The following is an 18,848-nucleotide window of genomic DNA, read 5'->3' on the forward strand; positions in this document are numbered from 1 at the left end:
CAAGTGATGGATCCTCCCCGCATACACCACATAGCGTGAGCCAATCAAGGATCAATCTGTGTGAAAATCCATGCTACTCTCCGTCATCCACGATAATCATGCAAGCCATGGTGACAAACACTTCATCTATGGAGGAGCAGTTAGCAAACTTGACGGAAGCAATCGCTGGCTTGACCAAATGCATGCAAAATCAAGAGGCTAGAATAGACAAGCTAACATACAGGGTGGGAATCTTGATGGAAGAAGAATCCACCCATGCACCCGGCAAGCTCCCAGAGGTTCTAGAGAGTGACTCTCCTCCAAGACAAGCAGCATCCACTAAGGCTATCCTTGTCTCATCTGAAGGGATGATTCCAATCGATCAATTGAAGGAGTTCATTGAAGGAACCATTAAGAACATGTCACGCCCCAAAATCCGAGGAGCGCGACCGGCGCTCAACCGAGTAAACCCGACTGAGCAAGCCTGTTAGGTGTCATTCTACCCAAACTAATTCATGAATAAATAGGAGATGGACTCCATTAATCATACTTAGTAAGTATTTCATTAACAACTTCCATTTCATTTCCATTAGCAGCTTAAATCATAATTATCAAAATATTACAAGTTTTATAAATCTTTGCCAAACATCAATATTTCTACTTTAATTCCAATACCCGACACTACCCACAACCTGTCTACGGAGCCTCTAAACACAACTGAAGAGTAATGTAATATGGAAATGCCGGTAACAAGGCTCCGACTATACCTCAAATACAAAGTACATGATAAACAGATGAAACAGGACCCCGAAACGAAGTGGGGCTCACCAAGTCAGCTGAAAGGATGATGCGGCACTAGCTGCGACCAACACTGCCTGCTATAGAAACACCTACATCCATTTAAAGACGTATCGCCCCCGGTAAAAGGGACGTTAGTGCCATCGGATAACACTAGTATGTATAACTAAACACCATCTCATTAGAAAGAACAACCATACAAGAATAAAGAAATCATAAGGATCAACAAAGCTTTTAAACAATCACTACATCATCAAATACAAATAAGAGATCACATAGCTTTCACACAATTTCCATAACTTTAGTTTGGGGCATTCCATATTGTTGCATCATCGTTCACAATACCACCGCTTTCTTGAGCGGAGTCCGATCACGGCCCAATCGGCTAAGCCGTCTCCCCGAGACGTTACCATTATTTCATTCTCACTTTCCAGTTCTAATTATCAATACATTACCACCATGTGTGTATAACATGGCGTCCGATCACGACCCGATCGGCTAAGTCGCCTCCCCGAGACGTTACCATTATTTCATTAATCATCTCACTTCAATCTTTGGTTTCACATGTATCAACTCATAGGCACTTAGCGCCACAATTTTCACATTATACTTGGCTCTAGGCCACATTTCACAACTCACATTCCACATCTCTTTCACTTTCAACATCAAGCTTTCAATTTAAGGTAATGGGCACATACAAGAGCGATTCAAGTTGTAAGCATAGAGAGAGATTCACATGATTTAGCATAATAATCACAATTTAAACTTGACTTGAAATCTAGGCAATTTAGCATATAGTTCACATTCTTCACATATCACCAATTTATCAAGAATAGCATATTGAACATCTTGGGACACACTTTTCACATATATTCTTGCAACACCAATTCCTTTGAAATATGAAATACTACGTCAATCAAATTCCGGACTTACAATTTTACGTGGGCACCATGGGAGCTCAATTTCTAAGAAGAGGGGGTTTTAGCCATACATACCATGTTTAAGCTTTCCTTAAGTTACTACGACGTTCCGAAAATTCTAGCAATCCCAATCTAGTTTGAGACATAACAAAATTGAACACAAATTAGGAAGGCATTCATGGTTTCAGCTCATTTGAGCATTTTATTAAATACTAGTTGAGCATCTTGATTTCAAATCTCTTTTACAAGATTTCCTTCATTCCCCAACCCAATCTTTACTTATTTATGTTCAACAATCTTCCCACAAACCTAATTTGTACATGCATGTATACATAATACTATTACACCAATAACCCATCTCACAATCTCTACAACACCAACACAACCTAGGTTAGGCACTTATGGCTTCCAATCACCATCCCATGAGTTCTAACGTATATATAATACATAAATAATTACCATAGAGTAGTTAGAGGTGATAGACATACCTCTTGTAGTAAGAATCTTGAGAATCCCCACTTGTAGTGTTCTTGATCAATTTAGGGATTTGAATGGGAATCTATGGATTTTCAAGATCAATCCTTGTTAGTATAAGTGTTTAGGAGTAGTAATCAACTCAAAATACTCCAAAAACATTACCTTGGATCATAGGAGGGAAGTACGGGACGGATTCCCCTTGATAAAGCAAGCCCTAGCTCAAAAAATGACTTAGAAACTCTCCATACCCGGTCTTGGGGTATTTATAGGGCTGCTAGGCGCGCGACCGCGGTCAAACCGTGCCCGGGACGCGGTGCCCGCGCTCGGAGGCAGAAACTTGCAGTTTTCCCGCGGCCGCGCCGCGGCCGCGCGTCTGACACAAGTCCGGTAAAATGGTCATAAATTTCTGTATACACCTCCAAATGACAAACGGTTTGATGCGTTGGAAACTAGACTCAAAGAGCTTTAATTTGATAGGTTTGGCATCACACAAAAACTTATATAAATGGAGATATGCTTGTCCAAATTGAGGTCTTGTGCGTACTCATTTACAACTTTAGTCTATTATGAAATTTTCCAACTTGGCTTAGACATAGGCCCCTCCTTAGACCCCAATTCACTTATAATATGACTTATACGCTTATTAACATGTCCAATTGATATCCCTTATATCATGAATCCTCATTTGCACACAAAATAAAATAATTAGCCTACCTTGGCACCACGAAATCTTAAATTACTTAGCAAAATTTTTCGGGGCCTTACAGTCTCCCCCCCTTAGGATTATTCATCCTCGAATGAGGAGTAGAGTCCGCCCTAAACGCTTAACACAATATATCCCCCCCTTTTTTTTTCCACCTACCTCAATTCCCTAAATTTAGACTAACCCCCAAATTTTTCAGAAATTTCGGCAGAGTCTCCTTTGTAACTAGGCCTATCCACCTGCTAGAGAACCACCAAGACCATCCTAACAACTTATCCTCAACTCGGCAAAGCACCACAATGTATATATCAACAATACTAATCTCACAATTACAAGCACTACATTATCATAATGATACCTGAATATGGACAGCACATTTTTAAATCACAATACCTATAAGGTACCTTTTAAATCAAAACCAATTGTTATACAATCAATCGAGAATATTTTCTTTCCACGGCACTTTCGGCCTTCAAGGTGGCCTCCTCGACTTATAAGCTTTGCCATGACACATTTACGGAAACAATCCCAACCTCCAAACTTATCTAACAAGGATGACAGCTAGATACCTCGTATAAGCTAACTATCCATTAACTTCACCTTCAATAATTTCCACCGGAATGATACGCAAAGGATCTCCAACAACCTTCTTAGACATAGACATGTGAATACACCAAATATATGGCGAACAACTACGGGGAAACTTCAAACTCCTAGTGCGGCCTAATGTGAAATACCCTTATGCAACCTTCATTATCAACTCACATAACATCTTCAGGGGAAAATATTGAGAATAACCTGTTCACGCTCCAAAACTCTAAATCTCTAGGCGAACACTCACACTAAACCTTTGATGACCTTCAACAGTTACTCTAATACGTGCTATCATAAACTGACCATAAAATTACCTATCAAATATATGTGATCACACTGCGAAGCTTCCTCTTTGACTTGTTTGAACCTACAATACCCAATGGATCTAATACAATGAGGAACAACAGAGTTCAAGATCAGGCTAGAATTATTCAGGAATCCATTAATGTGCTGAGCAGAGTATTTCATGAGGTTATATGCTAATAGACACAAATATTACTACTAATAATACTGATATGGTTAATCATTGTGACGACATCAATTATTAGACAAATAAGGCATAGGGGTAACTCGTACATTTGCAATAGGAACCATTAAGGAGGAATATTCAAGTACGTGACCCTGTCGTCTCCTGGAGTGTAGGGAAAATCCGTTTATCAAGAATAAGAATACTCTGGCACCTTGAATGCGATATGGGATTCAAAACTCATGAAGTTGAATTGCACTCCTTTCGTTAATTGACACAAGGAATCTATGCCACAAGCCCATGAGGATGGAATAAAGTGGAACACTTATGAGATTATCATGCTTCAAACAGCTTAACCCTTCCTGATAATTGACCCTATATGAGAGAATTAAAGATACGACAACTAGTCTTCCAAATCAATATGCTCATTATATGTGCAAAAAATCTGAAGGCATCTAATCTCAACCTTTCACGAGTGAAACCACATAGCTAGGAGGTGAAATCATGTATTGGTTAGAGGGGTTTTAATGGTTGACGTAACGCTCTGGGAGGAAAGACAATTAAAACTCCTATCCTCCTTAAGGAGGTGAAATGACACGGGTAGCAAAATTTCCCGCTCATGACAATGACGTTGTCAATAATCCTAGAAGCCGAGTGAGCAGAAGATCACGTAACCCATCCAATCCGACCCATTTAAGACTTTTGAAAAGGGAATGCACTTTTGTTTGAAATCATGGCAATATAAGTTTGAACTTAGGGGAAATCATTACTTTTGGAACTCATGAGACAAGCCCACGTAGCCCTACAAAATCGTTAACAATGGCGAGAAAGTACTTAAAACCATTACGAGTTGGTATAAAACAAGGCCTCAAAGTGCCTACGTGGATAAGTTTGAAAGAATGAGACGTCTTAATGCATTTATCGGGGAAAAGTAATCTAGGTTATCTAGTCACAGGGACAAGCAGAGCAGGTAAATGGTTGTTAGAAGAACATCTACAAGGAATACCAACAATATTTATTTATTCTAACAAAAGGAATATGTCCCCATCCTTGATGCTATAAGACTTCCTCTTTAATGCCATAAAACATAAAATGAGTTTTACAATGAGAGTTGTCAGATGAAATAGATAGTAGGGCAGCAAAACTAAAGAGCACCATTTGGAACCAACAAGCTTAATCTGAGTTGAAGACATTAGAAGTCTATAGTACAGGGGAATTTACCCACTTCCAGTGTCCTTTTTAGGAAAGAGGGGCTTGTAGAGTACATAAAAGTGAGGTGAATTGAATCGACTCATATAGTTGGATAGCTAGTCGAGAAAATGAGATAAGATCGTATTGAAAAATATGGAGAAACGACACATGATGCAAGGTAGATGAAAAGAAAGTGAGAGAGCCTATGGAAGTAACCTTTACATTGTAACCACTAGGAAGAGTGGTAATATAAGGGATTTCGAGAAGCTAATTTTTTTTTTTGAAAGAAGATCTCTGTATGTATTCACGTGATGTATAGCTCCAGAATTCAAAAATCCAATTATGTTTAGCAACTCTACTTCACAATGAAGCACTACAACACACTTCTACACAACCAGCTATTACCAGCCAAATTGGAAGACGCTATAAGACTTGACTAAGAGAAAAGCTTTGACATACGAATGTGTTACTAGGTGTATTTCTCCTTGGTCAACCCAAAACCAGAAGGTGAGAGTTAGACTGATAAGCAGATCGTTGGACTAGCACATGCGTAGATAATCCATTATCGAAAGGAGATCATTCAATCTCAGCAATTTCGGCATGCTATCAACCCTTGATGAACTTGAAGTGAGGTGGGAATACAATGAGATAGTATTAAATAATCATGGAAGGTTTGCAGATGTTCATAATGAGTTCTCCATGGATTTTGACCTGAGAAATACCCAGATGCTAATGAAAGGCAGAAAATAGGAGAAATGGGCGTTGTTCTACGATAACCTCCAAAGGTGCGCTTGGTCTTGACAGAGAGCCTAGTAACAGTCCTTACGAGAAAGAAAGTGTTACAATGACACATAGAAGGATATGTTCTCTCATGGTTATCGAATACGTGTGGGGAAACTAGCACAATGAATTCACTAACTAAGGAACACAATTATCACATGTTGTGGAGGTGTAAAGAGAAAATAAACATTTGTTATGAGCTGGACATACTCCTGCTATATTAACTCCCAACTGCAATACACGACCACGCCACGGGCCACCGCGATACTAGGAACAAAGTGAGCTACTTACTATGGGATGCCCCAAGTGGACACGAAAGTTATACTAAGATGGCGACACAAGATCTTCCTATGACGGGGATGTGAGGATCCCAACTTTCAGAGAGACTTTATGCACACGATGACCATTTTGATTGACATGCACTCATGTGATAGGTGCTAAGTTGTGCTCTTATGTTACTAGATATTGAGAAGCTTTCATGATGATACTCGCAAGAGAGTAGAGTGATTGTTCAAACCATATAAGCCATATTCACAAGTGAGTAAAATAGTGACTCGAGAAGGATCGCAACACTGGGATGCTTTACATGGAACTTGACACCACATAGGTAAACTTTACGACGGTGCATGCATAGGCACAAATGAGCAGACGTTGTCCATAAAAATATTTTGTAACAAATTCATCGGACGTAGCCCCCTGTTGAGAATTTGGGAAAGAAAGTGGGAAGTATTAATCCTAGAATTATAACTCCATTCAAGGACGTATTTGTAGAACTTAATTCCACAAGAGGATGTAAATAAGAGAATTTGTGATAGAGTGGATTCACGAACAATATGTCTCCTTCAAGGAGTAGTTACACACAAGTTTTTGTGACTCACATCTTATTAATACCATGTTTATGAGGACTCTTCAATATGGATGTAGACATACAATAAGTAAAATTTTTGTGTTGTTCATAATGATGTACTAGGGATGACTTACTTGGTGGGTTTAGGTTGATAGTGCAATAACTCAATCGATGCCCCTCGACTCCACATCCCTAACGCACGTTGGTAACATACTTATATACTACATTATCTGGTGGTGCAGTGACATTAATAGGAACAAGGGTACTCCCCTTAGCAACAAGTTCTACCGATCCCTCCATGGATCGATACATTCTCCTAACAAAAGCTTGGGCAATATCCCTCATATTCAATGGTGGGTTTATTCCCTCCCTACTGCTTCCAAAATCATGAATTACTCATCTTGAGATTGAGACATAGAATGGAAATTAGCTCCCTATCTTGAGCTCTACTGCACGATCTGGAGTATCAAAGAAGGGTGAAATTCCTAAATGTCCGAATAGCCTCCAACTTATAGATGTGGTCGACTACACACCGATAAGAAGGACTCTACTAGACACGACTCCGAGACATCCTAGGACACTTCAAAACCTTAGGCTCTGATACTAAGTTTGTCGCGCCCCAAAATCCGAGGAGCGCGACCGGCGCTCAACCGAGTAAACCCGACTGAGCAAGCCTGTTAGGTTTCATTCTACCCAAACTAATTCATGAATAAATAGGAGATAGACTCCACTAATCATACTTAGTAAGTATTTCAATTACAACTTCCATTTCAATTCCATTAGCATCTTAAATCATAATTATCAAAATATTACATGTTTTATAAATCTATGCCAAATATCAATATTTCTACTTTAATTCCAATGCCCGACACTACCCACAACCTGTCTACGGAGCCTCTAAACACAACTGAAGAGTAATGTAATATGGAAATGCCGGTAACAAGGCTCCGGCTATACCTCAAATACAAAGTACATGATAAACAGATGAAACAGGACCCCGAAACGAAGTGGGGCTCACCAAGTCAGCTGAAAGGATGATGCGGCACTAGCTGCGACCAACACTGCCTGCTATAGAAACACCTACATCCATTTAAAGACGTAGCGCCCCCGGCAAAAGGGACGTTAGTGCCATCGGATAGCACGAGTATGTATAACTAAACACCATCTCATTAGAAAGAACAACCATACAAGAATAATGAAATCATAAGGATCAACAAAGCTTTTAAACAATCACCACATCATCAAATACAAATAAGAGATCACATAGCTTTCACACAATTTCCATAACTTTAGTTTGGGGCATTCCATATTGTTGCATCATCGTTCACAATACCACCGCTTTCTTGAGCGGAGTCCGATCACGGCCCGATCGGCTAAGCCGTCTCCCCGAGATGTTACCATTATTTCATTCTCACTTTTTTCAGTTCCAATTATCAATACATTACCACCATGTGTTTATAACATGGCGTCCAATCACGGCCCGATCGGCTAAGCCGTCTCCCCGAGACGTTACCATTATTTCACTAATCATCTCACTTCAATCTTTCGTTTCACATGTATCAACTCATAGGCACTTAGGGTCACAATTTTCACATTATGCTTGGCGCTAGGCCACATTTCACAACTCACATTCCACATCTCTTTCACTTTCAACATCAAGCTTTCAATTTAAGGTAATGGGCACATACAAGAGTAATTCAAGTTGTAAGCATAGAGAGAGATTCACATGATTTGGCATAATAATCACAATTTAAACTTGACTTGAAATCTAGGCAATTTAGCATATAGTTCACATTCTTCACATATCACCAATTTATCAAGAATAACATATTGAACATCTTGGGACACACTTTTCACATATATTCTTGCAACACCAATTCCTTTGCAATATCAAATACTACGTCAATCAAATTCCGGACTTACAATTTTTTGTGGGCACCATGGGAGCTCAATTTCTAAGAAGAGGGGTTTTTAGCCATACATACCTTGTTTAAGCTTTCCTTATGTTACTACGATGTTTTGGAAATTCTAGCAATCCCAATCTACTTTGAGACATAACAAAATTGAACACAAATTAGGAAGGTATTCATCGTTTCAGCTCATTTGAGCATTTTATCAAATACTAGTTGAGCATCTTGATTTCAAATCTCTTTTACAAGATTTCCTTCATTCCCCAACCCAATCTTTACTTATTTATGTTCAACAATCTTCCCACAAACCTAATTTGTACATGCATGTATACATAATACTATTACACCCAAGAATCATACCCCAATAACCCATCTCACAATCTCTACAACACCAACACAACCTAGGTCAGGCACTTATGGCTTCCAATTACCATCCCATGAGTTCTAACGTATATATCATACATAAATAATCACCATAGAGTAGTTAGAGGTGATAGACATATCTCTTGTAGTAAGAATCTTGAGAATCCCCACTTGTAGTATTCTTGATCAATTTAGGGATTTGAATGGGAATCTATGGATTTTCAAGATCAATCCTTGTTAATATAAGTGTTTAGGAGTAGTAATCAACTCAAAATACTCCAAAAACATTACCTTGGATCATAGGAGGGAAGTATGGGACGGATTCCCCTTGATAAAGCAAGCCCTAGCTCAAAAAAATGACTTAGAGACTCTCCATACCCAGTCTTGGGGTATTTATAGGGCTGCTAGGCGCGCGACCGCGGTCAAATCGCGCCCGGGACGCGGTGGCCGCGTTCTTACCGCGCTCGGGCCGCATTCGGAGGCAGAAACTTCCAGTTTTCCCGCGGTCGCACCGCGGACGCGCATCTGACACAGGTCCGGTAAAATGGTCAAAACTTTCTGTATACAGCTCCAAATGACAAACGGTTTGATGCGTTGGAAACTAGACTCAAAGTGATTTAATTTGATAGGTTGTGCATCACACAAAACCTTATATTAATGGAGATATGCTTGTCCAAAGTGAGGTCTTGTGCGTACTCATTTACAACTTTAGTCTATTATGAAATTTTCCAACTTGGCTTAGACATAGGCCTCTCCTTAGACCCCAGTTCACTTATAATATGACTTATACGCTTATTAAATTGTCCAATTGATATCCATTATATCATGAATCCTCATTTGCACACAAAATAAAATAATTAGCCTACCTTGGCACCACGAAATCTTAAATTACTTAGCAAAATTTTCCAGGGCCTTACAGTTATACTTAGGAATCTCGGGCATACGGAACTTCTTGGGGATTGGCTTCGGAGCCGCACTTGAGGGGGAAGGGTTTTTGCACAAACTTTTTAGAATCTAATCCTTTCAATATCGGAGGTGCCCCCCGGATTTGATCGACCCTGGAGTTATAGGTTTCCACCTTCTTATGAGTTTCCTCGATCTTCTTTTCTCCCGTCTCGATCCGCTTCGTCAACTCTTCGAGCATCATTAGGATAGCGGGATTTGTCTCCGATTCCTTCTCATTCGATTTTCTCGAAGTCGATTCGACCCTGTGCACAATTTCTTGGGACGGCTCGAGTTCGACCCTGCTCGGCGTGTGGTTTTGATATTGGAGCTGAGCTATTGCTGCCTGCTGGGCCTGTAACATTTCGAAGATTACTCGCAGGCTGATCCCGCCATCTTTACCGCCATGCGCATTTTGCGTAGCTGATCGGGTACCCCCACGAACGTTGCTTTCAGGATCGACGGTCACATTTCTATTGATGGCTACATGCGAATTGACGTCAATTGGGTCTGCAGCCGGAACTCTATCGAGGCCAGCAGGGGGTGCAATGTTTCCTGGTGCAATCTTCTCATTCTCGCCGTGTTGGCTGAGATCATTTTTAATGTGTTGAGGTGCTGACTGAGAGTTTGACATCTTTCAATCTTTAATCAAAGACACTTCAAAGAACAAGCGTAAAATAGTGTGTGTTAGGAAAATTTGTACCAGGCAATCATTATTATCCTTAGCTCCACAGTGGGCGCTAAACTATTTACCCTTAAAATTGGATAATAATTAAACTTATAAGTGGTTTTAAGGATACGTGATTTTACTTGGCACAAACTGAGAAATATGAGAATTAATGCTAGAAATTAACTGAAAATAAAGCAAACTAATATGATGAGCTATTATGACCTTCGAGCTAGATCGCCCTCGTACAACAGGGTATGCTAAATAAGTATGAACTGAGCAGCAGAGCTTAAGAGAGCTTTAAGAGAGAAAAATGTAGTATATTGCTTGATTATGCGTGAATAACATATGATTACAAAACGATTAGGATCCTCGTTATATAGCAGAGGAATCCTATTTATGGTATAATTCTAATTACAGAAGCAAATCCCATGATAGGCTAAATAACCGGTCCTGACTCGATACGTGCCGGTATTTCCGTCACGATCCTTACCCGATCACGGATATCCCGGCTTTCAGTTATTCGACCTAGCAGGCTTCTTTCGATCTCGCTCGATCTCTTTCTCGTTTCGGTCTCAATCACGGCTGGTCTCGATCGGCCATTGATCCACGAGCTTACCAATCCATCTCCGTACTATGGTCCGATATTACCGAGGCCGAGCCTTGATCTGCCACCCCGATTTCAGTTAGTCATACAAAATTAGGCAAGCCCGATTTTGACCGTATACATCATTAACGGGCCAATTGGAACCTTGTTAAAATTCGGTAAGGTATACTAATTAATTACTCCCTCTGGTCCTAAATAAATGATCATTTTATCTTTGGCACACCCATTAAGGAAATAAGAACTTCTAGAGAAAAAATAATGTATTCACTAAATTAACCTTAATTAATTGTTACCTTGCCACATTGGAATATGTAAATAAGGATAAACGTTGGAAAAATAAAATTAATTCCTTCTTGATTATGTAAATGGACATACATTTTGGACAAAAATAAAAAGGTAAAATGATCACTTATCGTGGACCGGAAGGAGTAAACCATTTTACATATACTACAAACTTTGCATGCTAGCTACTGCGGTTCATAAACATAATCCAATCACTTATTTATCTTTTTAACATATTTCTGTATATGCATAGACAATTGATTCTTTTAAATATTATACTGATGCCTAAGCTCCTAGAACAATAGATAGCTTCTTTATCTATTTCTACTTTGGATTAACAATCTTTAGGAAGTGGTTTCGAATAAGATCGAACTTAGCTTTGTAATCAGTCCAAAGTTGATCAACCGCCTTATCCAATATCTCGACAATGAACTTGTTACAATAACCGTTTCTCATCTTCTTGTTAAGTTGTGCCACATACCCTACTTTCTGAAAGCGAGTTAAGAGAGGAATCTAATTGCATGTAAGTCAAGGAGTCTAGAAACGAGATTGTGGAGTTGGATAGAATTAGTAATTGAATTATGTAGATCATCTATGTGTATAAAAGGAGAGGAAAGTTGTTGGTGTAGAACGTGAAGAACACAAGCAATAAAACACAATACATTGTTTAACATTTCAGTTTGTGTAATTTCTTCATGGTATCGGAACTTTGGTTCTAATAAAAATAAATCTATATCCTGAACCCTAATCTACGCTTCAATGCCTAGTACATTGACCTTGTAAATTTTGTGGATCTGAGAATGATAATCTCTCTTACAGAGAGAAAAAATAGAGAAGAGAGAAAGAAGCTTTTCTCATAGCTCTGCAAGAATGAATTGTACTGTACAAGCTATAGTAGTACCTAATATAACCGCCTAATCACTAACTGTAGTTAACTAACCATTAACTACTAATTACAGGTAACTACTAATAACTAACTACAGTTACAAGAAGTCCTAACTACAGTTAAGTTAACTTGGGTCATGACTATTACATAGCTCATTAGACCTCCATCTCCTCTCTCTCTCTCTTTGTAGCCTCTCTTTATCAACTCATAGTCATATGTTCCAACAATAACTACAACAACAACAAATACAGTATAATTCCACAAGTAAGGTCTGGGAAGGGTAGCCTGTGCGCCGCCTTACCCATAGCCATATGTCCCATAAAATGAAAACTCTCAAACTACCTAGTTTGGGAAAGCCAAATAACTCTATTGATGCAGACCCTGAAAGTTGGCGATGTTGTAGTGAAAGACCCACCATCACCAGTTGTAATGAACGGAAAGGAGGAACAAAACCCGAAGCCAAATTTCCTAGAATGGGAAGAAAGGGATGACTTGGTTAGATGTTGGCTCATTAGAACTATGACGGAAGAATCAATGTTCGTCACTATTGAGTGCAATTAAGCCAAGTAAATTTGGCAGAGTCTTGGAGACAATTACCTACAAGCTAGCAAAGATAAAGAATTTCAGTTGAAGCAACAAATTCATAGTATTGAAATGGGATAAAAAAATTGTTGATGAGTATATAAAAAATTCAAGGTAATTTGTGATTGCCTCGCCACTATACACAAACCATGGATTTTCAAGCTTAGAGGACACAAGGATTATTTGGTAGAGGCAGAGGAAATCCTTTAGAGGAAGAGCATGTTAGTAGACTGTATTTGTAAAATAATTCTGGAAATATAAATGAGTATAAACAGAAATGAACATAAACAGAAATGACATAAAACCAATTCGAGCCCACTGAATTCACAGTGTTTCCTTAAGGAATTTAATCCCCTCCTAGTACCCAAGGTTATGGATTATTTCCTCCCAGGATAGAACGAATTACACACTGGTGTAGTGGTACTTCAAACCCCAGTGTTTCAGCGAACACAAAGTTCGGTAGCAAATCACACTTACTTTTTGCTTTGTTTGATGCTAAAAGTATGCAGAAGAAGGAGAAGAAACTCAGAAAATCGTAGTGAAATTCTGAGCAGAATAGTGTTGTATTTATAGCCAAAGTTAGGCTGAAATCTGAAGAGGTGCAACTCTTCAGAATGGCTGTTTATGCAAAACGCCCACAGCATAAATGCCATTACATAAATGGCCATTTACTCAATAATAAAGAGGGAAAATAAAGAGGGAAAATTGAAGATACCAAAACAGAAAAACGGATTGGATTTAATGTTAATATTTAATATTAATATTTTGTTATTAAAATAAATATTTAATAACATTTCTGTTAATATTTTACTATTAACAAATAAATTTGGTCCAAAAAGTTAATCAATCAATCGATCATTTGACCAAATCCAAATCCGAATCCGAATCCGAAGCCGAAGCCGAAGCCGAAGCCGAAGCCGTAGCCGTAGCCGAAGCCGAAGCCGAAGCCGAGCCGAGCGAGCGACGACGACGACGGCGCGAGGCTTGCCTTCTTCTCAACTCTTTAAGAGCTAGAAGAAGAGCAATTGCTTATATACCCATAAAAAACCTCTTCCTCTTCCAATATGGGACAATGCCCATTTGCCAAGGGGGGGAACTTAAAATTTCACTCAAAAATTTTATTTCCCTCCATTTCCCATTCACCCTCTTTTAAGTATTTAATATATTAATTAAACACATCCAAAACCCAACAATCCCCCACATGAATGGGGAATGGCTATATCACGGAAGTATGCATGAAAAACTGTGTGATTCGCAAGTAAGGATTAATTGCATCTGGATAAGTGGGTTTCCCTTTGAACTTTCCGTAGTGAACTTATGTCGGATATACTCGATCAATCGGTAGATTTGATATCTTTGAACCGTCGAACTTTAGTGTATACCTAGACAACCACAAGTCACACAACCAACCCTTAACCGTCTTTGGTTCTCATTGTTGTGTTCTTTTCAGCCATGAACACCGCCTGGTTTCATAAGTGCGTAGAGAACTGGCCTTACAATGTTCTCCTTGAAGCGGCTAACACTTCACACTTACATAGGTGATTCCTAAACGTGTCATCCCGTAGATACACTATTTGATATACCCCGTATCAAATTTAGAAATCATTAAAAAGCCTTAATGCTTTATCCTTGGTACTGAACATTGTCTCATCACGAGAATGGACCAAAAGTTTAGTTGACAATGTTGAACCGTAATAAATGACTTTGTTTGATCTCCTTGAACCTAAATCTTGGGATCTCCAGTCTTCTAGGTAGAGTTACCGCCACTATGACTTGTTCTCGACCACAGTCCCATTCCCCTTGATGACTTCTCAACTACCTCTCTAGTTAGGCCTTTTGTAAGTGGATCCGACACATGATCACTTGACTTTACATAGTCAATTGTGATAATTCCTCTAGAGAGTAATTGTCTAACGGTTTTATGTCTTCGTCGTATATGGCGAGACTTACCGTTATACATAATGCTCCCAGCCCTTCCAATTGCCGCTTGACTATCACAATGTATGCATATTGGTGCCAACGGTTTGGGCCAAAATGGAATATCTTCCAAGAAATTTCGGAGTCATTCAGCTTCTTCACCGGCTTTATCCAAGGCTATGAACTCAGCCTCCATTGTAGAGCGGGCAATACAAGTTTGTTTGGATGACTTCCAAGATACCGCTCCTCCACCAATAGTGAATACATATCCACTTGTGGACTTGGAATCAGTTGATCCGGTGATCCAATTGCATCACAGTATCCCTCAATGACCGCAGGATATTTATTGTAGTGCAAAGCAAAGTCCTGGGTATGTACTAAATACCCCAAAACTCGTTTCATGGCCATCCAATGAGATTGGCCTGGATTGCTCGTATATCGACTCAATTTACTTATAGCACAAGCTATATCTGGTCGTGTACAATTCATGATGTACATTAAGCTATATCTGGCCTTTGTTCTTTGCTAATGCAAGATTCACATCAATTGGAGTCTTTGCAACTTTAAAGCCCAAATGCTTGAATTTTTCAAGTACTGTCTTAATATAATGAGATTGTGACAATGCTAGACCTTGAGAAGTCTTATGAATCTTAATTCCCAGAATTAAATCAGCAACTCCCAAGTCTTTCATATCAAACTTGCTAGTTAGCATACGCTTAGTAGCATTTATGTTGGCAATGTCATTACTCATTATGAGCATATCATCCACATATAAGCAAACAATGACTATGTGATTTGGAACATTTTTAATGTACACACATTTATCACATTCATTTATCTTAAATCTATTTGACAACATTGTTTGGTCAAATTTAGCATGCCATTGTTTGGGTGCTTGTTTTAATCCGTAAAGGGACTTAACAAGTCTACAGACCTTCTTTTCTTTACCTGGAACCACAAACCCTTCAGGTTGTTCCATGTAGATTTCTTCCTCCAACTCTCCATTTAAGAAGGCCGTCTTAACATCCATTTGATGAATTTCAAGACCATAAACTGCAGCTAACGCTACTAACATTCGTATGGATGTAATTCTTGTAACTGGAGAGTATGTATCAAAATAGTCAAGACCTTCTCGTTGTCTATACCCTTTGACCACAAGTCTTGCCTTATACTTGTCAATAGTGCCATCATCTTTCATTTTCCTCTTAAAGATCCATTTAGAACCCAACGGTTTATTTCCAGGAGGAAGATCAACCAATTCCCATGTATGGTTGTTCAGTATGGATTCTATTTCACTATTGACTGCCTCTTTCCATAACAATGATTCCGAAGAAGACATAGCTTCTTTAAATGTTTGAGGCTCATTTTCCAATAAGAAAGTCACAAAATCTGGTCCAAAAGAAGTAGACGTTCTTTGACGTTTACTACGTCTTGGATCCTCCTGGTTAAGTGTACTTTCTTTTGTTTCTTCCCGAGGTCGTTTAGATCCTTTACCAATCGACTCACATTCCTTTTTATACGGATATATATTTTCAAAGAACTCAGCATTATCTGATTCTATAACCGTATTATTATGAATGTCGGGATTTTCTGATTTATGAACCAAAAATCGATATGCTTTACTATTAGTCGCATATCCTATGAAAACACAATCAACGGTTTTCGGTCCTATTTTTACCCTTTTGGGTTTAGGAACTTGCACTTTTGCCAAACACCCCCACACTTTAAAAACTAATTTCAAAGTTTTNAAACCAAAAAACCTGACAGCATTTTTCTTTTGATAAGGACAACCTCTGACAGTATTTTATGGTTCATTCTTGTATGGAGTAACTTATCATCAATTCGTTTAGAGTAGTGATCAATATTTAAAGTTCTGATTGCTGAAAGTTTTCTGTCCTTGTGAGGTGGAAATAGCACTCTAAATATTCAAGCTTCATGACAGTGGGAGAACTGTTACAAACGGTAGAAAGGTACTGACCTCATGCTCCTCTTTCATTTCTTGAAAGGAATACTACTGATCTTCTGTCTCAATTTGAAAGGCAACTCGAGGAACCTGCTGTTGATGATCTCAGTGTGACTGACCTTGTCCATTTGGAAAACCAACTGCAAACTGCTCTAATGCAAGCCAGATCTAGCAAGGTCACACCAAGTTCCTCTCTACTTTTTTACTTTCCTAGATAAATTTACATTTTTTAGAACTCTGGTGTTGATCTGTACATCGCGTTTTTTAGACGTTACACCCCGTAGCTAGTGTACTTCAGTTGTGTTCTCATTCTTTATACCTCTTGTAATCTTTAACCGGGTTGTGATTTTTAAGTTTGTCTTGATTTGTTTTCTTGTCCAAAAGTCAGGGACCTGAAATTTTTTTATGGTTTCACAAGCTATTCTTTGTACTTCCATTTATTTTGACTACTTCGTAATTTTTGCATATTCTTTTTAGTAAATTTTGACATTTGTTTATCCTTGGAAGGAGATTTGACTAGTTTGTTTTATGCAGACGCATTTGATGATTGAATCTATCCAAAGTCTTCGCGAGAAGGTAGGTCCCGGTTACTCCTGGCCCAAATATGTTTAGTATGGGAAAAGCATTTCTTGAAATTAAGAGTGTGGTCTATCGTGTTTCTAACTAGTGAACCCTTCTCTATCAGAGCCATATCATCTCTCTGTCTCCGACTCCCTGAATATTGACTCTCATCATGGTATATTTGATATATGCTAGGCTTGGTTTCCTGTATCTGCCTGGAACTTGCATGCCATCTTAATGTCAAATGCTTAAGCTTAGATAATCTTAAGTAATACAGCTCCTACACTAAAATAAGTTAGGGGGAGCAAACTCACAACACTAGTAGACTAATATTATGTTAAGTTGCCATTACACTATTCTTGACAGCACCTTACAAATTTCTATACAGGAAAAACTGCTGAGTGAAGAAAACAAACATCTGGAGAAGCAGGTAAGTTTTTGATAAATCTTCTTATCCACTAGCACAAAATAGGTGGAGTCTGCAAAGATATCTTCCATGTTTCTCCAAATGACTAATGTGCATATATATTATGGCCCCATAGATAGCTACGACGAAGAACAAGAGAGAAGTGAACAATGGGATGGCTTTAGATTTCACTAACCTTACACCAGCCAGCATGAATTGTCGGCAGCAAAAAGCGACCCTGAATTTCCTCTAGTTATAATTCAGGAAAGGTTTCCTGTTGAGGCTCAACTGGAACAACTTGCCAAGGTTATCTGGTGCATCTTTACTTTGTAAATTCCCATTAATTGTACCAAGTGTCCTGCTGTACCTGAAACACTGCAAATAAGGAGTTTCCAGAATTAATAAAAGATATTGGTGTAATCTTTAAAAATAAGTATTTGAATAATGTTCATCTGTAAGACCAATTAATTGGTTGTGAGCGTGATGAGTTCTTTCCACGTCAGATGTGTACGGAGCGTGATGAGGATCTTTATTATTGTAGCAGTAGCACGTTTAAAAGGTTGTGCGAATGGTCCAGAATAGGAGTGACAAATGGGCGGATCGGGTCGGATATAGTTCAGGTTGAAAACGGGTGATGAAAAAACGGATAATTTATCCGAGTCGACCCATATTTAATACGGCGGATAACATGGGTAACCGTATTATCCATAACTTCTTGCATATGATCACTTTTGGAGAATTCTTAGTCTCCCTAACTTGAGGAATTCCCAATTTGAGGTTTTACAAATATAAAAGTTAGACCCATTGGTTATCCATATTATCCAAATAGATAATATGGTTCTTATCCATATTTGATCAGTTTTTGAATAGTTTATTATCCAAATCATATCTTAGTGGACAATATGGGTGGTTAATTGTTTTTTTTTAACCATTTTGCCACCCCTAGTTCAGAATGTAGACGAATAAACTCTTGTATGGACTTGTAAAGGTCTGAGAATGGACAACTT

General features: G+C 38.7%; 1 protein-coding gene across 1 annotated transcript; it reads left to right on the forward strand.

The window, feature by feature from the left end:
* The first annotated feature begins 16,748 nt into the window (after positions 1-16,748).
* Positions 16,749-18,338, forward strand: LOC109238200 (agamous-like MADS-box protein AGL27). Its single transcript, XM_019404626.1, has 5 exons — positions 16,749-16,881; positions 16,951-17,050; positions 17,409-17,450; positions 17,824-17,865; positions 17,978-18,338. Exons 1-5 carry the CDS (start codon positions 16,847-16,849, stop codon positions 18,092-18,094), a joined length of 336 nt encoding a protein of 111 aa, XP_019260171.1. The 5' UTR covers positions 16,749-16,846; the 3' UTR covers positions 18,095-18,338.
* The last annotated feature ends 510 nt before the right edge of the window (positions 18,339-18,848 follow it).

Source organism: Nicotiana attenuata, unplaced genomic scaffold (assembly GCF_001879085.1).
Source record: "Nicotiana attenuata strain UT unplaced genomic scaffold, NIATTr2, whole genome shotgun sequence".
NCBI lineage: Eukaryota > Viridiplantae > Streptophyta > Magnoliopsida > Solanales > Solanaceae > Nicotiana > Nicotiana attenuata.